A 6,000-nucleotide genomic window follows, 5' to 3' on the forward strand; every position below is an offset into this window, starting at 1 on the left:
TGTCAGTCAAACAGTAAAAAACCTTGGAGTCATTTTTGACAGTGAATTGAGATTTGACAGGCAAATTGCTTTTGTTGTCAAGGCTAGCTTTTTTCAGCTACGTCATCTCACTAAAATCAAGCCTTTTCTTTCCCAGCACAACCTGGAGAAGGCCATTCATGCTTTTATCAGTTCTCACATCGACTATTGCAATGCACTTTATTTTGGTATCACACAGACATCGCTCCGTCGATTACAACTGGTTCAGAATGCAGCTGCCCATCTTCTAACCTGCACATTTAGACACAGTCTCATCACCCCCATCCTCTCCACCCTCCACTGGCTCCTGGTCCATCATTGCATTGAGTTTAAAATTTTAACATTTGTTTTTAAAGCTCTTCATGGTCTTGCTCCATTACAATTATGTGAGATTTTAACCATCCACCGCCCCAGCAGAGCCCTCTGGTTGTCCACTCAGATGGTGCTACAGCCATGGCCATGAGTTTGGACACAGCATGACTTACTATGTCTCTTTTGATGTCTATTGCAGAACATAACTAATATTTTTTGACAGCACCAGTTTAATTAGTCAACAAATCAACAAGGGATATAATATTATCAATAAATTCCAACAATTGGAACAACTTTGTTCCCAAAACATAATATTAGAAGAAAATAACAAAAAAAAATGCAGTACTTTCACAGCCGAATTTGGTAAGAATAACAAAATGACACCAAACTCTTTTGATGTTTTTTTTTTTTTTAAATATGAAACTTAATATCGTTCTCAGGAGTTGTGTACTGTATTGTAAGTGACAATTTTGTAGTGTTTTCTAAGATTCACAAGCGTCATGGTACTTGTGTCCAAACTTATTGCCATGGCTGTAGATGTGCCCAGGTCCCGGTATAAGTAGTGGGGTGATGGTTCTTTTGCCGACCTTTTCAATTCCAGACTGAAAACCCACAAATTCAGACGTGCCTTTGACTCCTAGGACTGTTTTACTTTTTCATGTCGTCCCAAAATGCCTCATTTAAATGTTACTGATTCATCTGTGCTGCATTTTGGTTAAATGGTTTTATGTTTTTCATGGTTTAATGGTAATCAAATTGCATTGTTTTGCTTTATCATGCTGATGGAAGGCACTTTGGTTTTATTTTATTATGTTAATGTAACATGCTCTACAAATACATTTTGATAGGTAGGTAGGTAGGTAGGTAGATAGATAGATAGATAGATAGATAGATAGATAGATAGATAGATAGATAGATAGATAAAAGAAGATCTTGAAGTGTCAAACTGGCCTCACTCTGCGGATCAAAACAAACATGGCAGTGCAAATTACCTGCATTTCCATAGCAGCAAAAACATGAACCTTTCTCCTCACTACCTGTCTGTCAGGAACTCTTAACTATATGGTGACGCACTGTCCCAGTTTTTGTACTCGCGGCTTCATTGGCGTGCTTCTCAGTTCTTTGCTTCCACAAACAATACAGCAAGCCACTTACTTTGGTTGGATATGCCAATCCATTTATTTGATTAAAAAAATAACAATCAAATGTCCAAACTCCAACTGCCTGCAGCAGCCTGCGATCAAAAACAATGTACCTGATGTGTCCCACATCTGAACTAATAATTGACTCCTTAAATGTGCACTCTACTCAGGCGTAAACTAACCGTGATGTCACCCGTTGGTTTCAACGCCGAGAAAATGAAGCCCGGATTTTGCTACTTCCTGGTCGCCGTTTTGGATTTTTTGGAGCCAGTGACGTAAAAAGCGTCATCAAACAGACTGGACCGGAGAGCAACTAGGGGCAGGATTGGCTGAGGACTCTCTTATCCCACCCACGTTTTACCGCAGAGGCTTCTGTTGCTGTCTATCAAATATAGCCACGCCCCCTGCCTCCGCCAACTTTAACGATTTATTTAAAATTCAGTATTGATTTATTTTAAGATCGGCCAACTGATCTCTCAGTTTGACCATGAAAACTAACGGGGAAAAAATTCTGAGCTGTAGAAAATCAGTTTATCAAATTTTATTTTTTCCAAAAATGAATTGGGGTCTATGGAGAAAAAGCTTTTTGGAGCCAACCCTAGCGGATGATGTTACTCACAATCTGATTTTCAATTATTAGGTTTTCCTGAGACCAACGTTTTTTGAGAACAGAATCTTTAGGTGAAATTACATTCTTTGTGGTTGTGGTTGTATTTATTTGCTTGTTAAGAGACTTTGATTGAGACCTTTGACTTATTGTTTGTATACATCTATGCCTGGATTAGTTAGCCTGCAGCCGAAATGCATTGTGGGTAATGTAGGCACCAGGTTCATGAAAAGAAAAGACAACATCTCTGTTTGTTGTGCATTGATTTTGGTTGAGCTTTGTTTTTATCTGTGCATTAGAAAACTGATAGTAATAAAGAAGTGCAATGCTAAATAATAAAATTACATTTACATCCATTTATGCTGAAAAAACATGATATCTGTGTTCATTATTATATGAATTCAATGGTTTTAATTATTCTTATGTAAGCAGTAAAAGAAGTACATCTCTGACGTTTATAACAAACCAAGCTGTTCTAAAATCGGTTGAAAATTGAGAAATCTACAGTGATTTTAAAATCCATGCTCCATTGACTTTAATATTATGAGTGATCGAGCAGCCCTGTCCCAAGATGGCCGCCATGTGGCGACGTCGCTCCCCATAGGCTGACAGCGCTCATGAGCCATCTCGCGTTTATATACATAGACATAATAAAAAGTAGACGCCGCATCGACCGCTACTGCCTATTGGGGCTGATTTGCCATTTGTCCTGTATCATAGCTACATGTATGACGTTTGCAGCAAAAAAATAAAAATAAAAAACACGTGAAAATCAGTTTAATATTCAGAGTTAAGATGGATTAAATGAGCTGTCAAACAGCACTGAGTGGAGCGGGTGACCGGACCAAGATGGTGGCCGTATTTCTCGCTGCGCAGCACCCCGAGCGGCGTCTACTCTTTATTATGTCTATGGTTTGTATATATCTATGGATGCTACGTCCACTATATATACAGTCTATGACTCTACTCTTCCTGCAGCGCCCCTCTGGTGACCCTTAAAACGGCTCCACCACTACATTTTCAGCACACATTACCTTGATAGCATTGCTTGTGTCGGCTATACACACTGTGATGTTCCTGTAAACATCCGCAATCTTCAAGAACTGCGACACACAACGAGCGACACATTTTACACCAATCACTTCCGTCTCAGGACAATATTGAACGAGTCACAGTGCATTTATATTCATTTAAGACCTCAAAACAATCCAAGTGGATTTTATCATACCTGTAGGGCTACTGATGAATGCTTCTTGGTAGACGAATAGGTCATAAAAAGCACAGGAAACCTCAGTTCTGTCTTGTTTCGAGCTCGAGAAAATGTCTCCGTTTAAAAAAACGTGCTCCATTCAAGTGCTGTCAGAATTCCAAGCTGTCATCTGTTCAGTGAGCTTTATTGGTTTGAATATCCGCTTAACAGTGCTTTAAGAGGTCTTCTTTCTTCTTGGGGTTTCAGTAACGTAGTGTCTACAGATACGGACCCGTACGTGTAGCCTCTCTAGCATCAATCTTTCAGTAAACAGCAGGGTTCCCATGCGTCCTGGAAAACCTGGAAAATGATTGACCAATTTTCCAGTCATGGAAAACATATGGAAAATAAGAAAAAGGTCAAATATCCTGGAAACGGTTAACTTATCCTGGAAAAATATGTATCATCCCCCTGTCAATGCAAACGGGTTAAAAGTATTGGACATGCATGTCTGTTGGTGTTGGCACCAGCGCTTCTCAGCTTTTAGCCAGCGCAGCGCCTCACGTGATGCTACCAGCCAATCAAATTTGCTTTCCCTCTTCGAGCAGTTCTGCAACCCAGTTCTTCCAATTGACTTTGTCGCTACATTTAGCGACTTTTCAGACCCCGTTAAGGACTTATCACCTAGAGACAAAACTAGTGACTGTTAGTTGGAAGGCGTTGGTCCACGAGCGTGAGGCTTTTCTCTCCCGTGGGCGACTGCAAGCTCTTCTCTGTCTTCCGTGGAGTGACAGGCAGAGGAGAGTTCTAGAGTATGTGGTGGCGTCCACATAAACTACATCTTCCCACAGCAGTTGAGATGCAACTGAGCGCTTCATGTCTGGAATCAAACTTTCAGTCGGTGACGCGGGTCAACACAGATACATAAAGTCTCTGTAGTGGACTGTCCACCTCCATATGATGTTGCAGCAGTGGCTCTATATGGGCTTAAGAGGTTGAGGAAAAAAAACACATGACCTTAATGTAATTTACACATATATACACATTTTTGGCCAAAGAAGCATTTCATGCAGTCCAAATGGAGTAAAAATACATAAATAGGGAAATAGTAGCAGCAGCAGACAGTGGGCAGGGTGGTATCTTAGAACACCTTTAGTTTTAAAATTCATCCCTGACCACTGGCATTTCTTATTTCCACTGTTGTTAGCATAAATTAATGTGATTTAACATGGCTAAATTAACATTACAGCTATCAATCAGTTAATTTGACTTTATTTTGTAAGTTTTAAACAAATCAAATGCAATTCAACAGGCTTGACAGGTGGATTAAACAACAAAATGGACAGATTTGCTTGAGTATTTTGGCAGTGATTTTGATTTTAATTATGTTTGAGAAATGCAAGTAGCCCTGAAGTTGTCCATTTTAATGTAGTAGAGCAATTTCGATATTTGGGAGTACAGATTTTGCCAAAATTGAATCAGGTGGTCGATGCTAATTATGAACCCTTGATGACAGAAATCAGTGACTCGCTGGGAAGATGGATGACATTACCAACCTCTATGATTGGGAGAATAAACATTTTACAAATGAATGTACTTCCAAAATTACTGTATTTATTTCAAAATATTCCTCTGCCGCCGCCTCAGGACCTATTTTCAAAAGTGAAGAAATTATGTATTGGATTTATATGGAATAATAGAAGGGCAAGACTCCGAATGTCTTTACTGTACCTGCCGTATGATCGCGGAGGCCTGAAATGTCCAAACATGATGTTATATTACTGGGCCGCACAGCTGAGGTCTATCATGTTTTATTTTTCCACTAACACTACTCCTCATTGGATAGAAATGGAAAATTATGGTCTGCAATTGCCTCTACCCTTATATATTCATTCAGATACAGCAAAAAGATTATGAAAACAAACCAAAAATCCCATTTTAAAACATATGATAAAGGTCTGGTATGATGTTAAAAAGTATTTAAAAGAAACACAAAGACTAACTCAGTTTAGTCCCATATGGGGGAATCAGCTCTTTCCTCCTGGAAGAGCCGACGCAGGATTCAAGCAATGGAGCTGTCAGGGCATTAACCCTTTAATGTCCAGGCAATTTCCGCCCGAAATTTCTACTGAGATGTACAGAAAGTAAATTGAATGCTGTTCTTGAACTGTTTGGAGTACATGCATGGTTGGGGTCTCATTTGAAAGCAGACAACCTGAATTTTCACCCAGTGCAGTCAGAATTACTCTAGGTGCTACTGGCACAGAGTATTTCATGTTGGCACACACTGAATTAGGATGAATTTTTTTCTCGCCTACATTTTTTCCCTAATAAAACACCTGAAAATCAGTGTGGCAGCACTGAAAGAGCTTGAAAACACAATATTGCAAAAGCCTGGGGTCTTACATAGTTCAGGTCAAAATTTCAGAGCAATACTACAAGAAATGAGTGTTTCACACATGTATTTGTACTGATATGCTCCGCCCCTGTCAATGTTGGACAGCCTCTGTATACCCTGTACACACCCTCTACACAATGGTATTACTTCATTGTCACATCATTTTCACATTATTTTCACTCCAAAAACTCATAAAGAACTCAAAAAATCACTTCAGATAGGCTTCAGTGTCGATCACACACACAGATTGAGAGGAATACAGAGAAACAGCAGGTGGAGCCCGGAGCTCACGAATGAAATATCATATAAAGCCGCTGGCAGAGGCGGGATTTAT

At 39.6% G+C, this 6,000-nt stretch overlaps 1 protein-coding gene across 1 annotated transcript in view; it reads right to left on the reverse strand.

Moving 5' to 3' along the window:
* The window catches only part of LOC110946928 (tumor necrosis factor receptor superfamily member 14-like), a 42,614-nt gene extending 38,325 nt beyond the window's left edge, over positions 1-4,289 (reverse strand). Inside the window, exon 1 of the mRNA XM_051949914.1 lies at positions 3,308-4,289. Coding sequence (XP_051805874.1) covers positions 3,308-3,428 — 121 coding nt within the window. The 5' untranslated portion in view covers positions 3,429-4,289. The remainder of the gene's footprint in view (positions 1-3,307) is intronic.
* Between the last annotated feature and the right edge of the window lie 1,711 nt (positions 4,290-6,000).

This window comes from Acanthochromis polyacanthus, chromosome 6 (genome assembly GCF_021347895.1).
Source record: "Acanthochromis polyacanthus isolate Apoly-LR-REF ecotype Palm Island chromosome 6, KAUST_Apoly_ChrSc, whole genome shotgun sequence".
NCBI classification, from domain to species: Eukaryota; Metazoa; Chordata; class Actinopteri; family Pomacentridae; genus Acanthochromis; species Acanthochromis polyacanthus.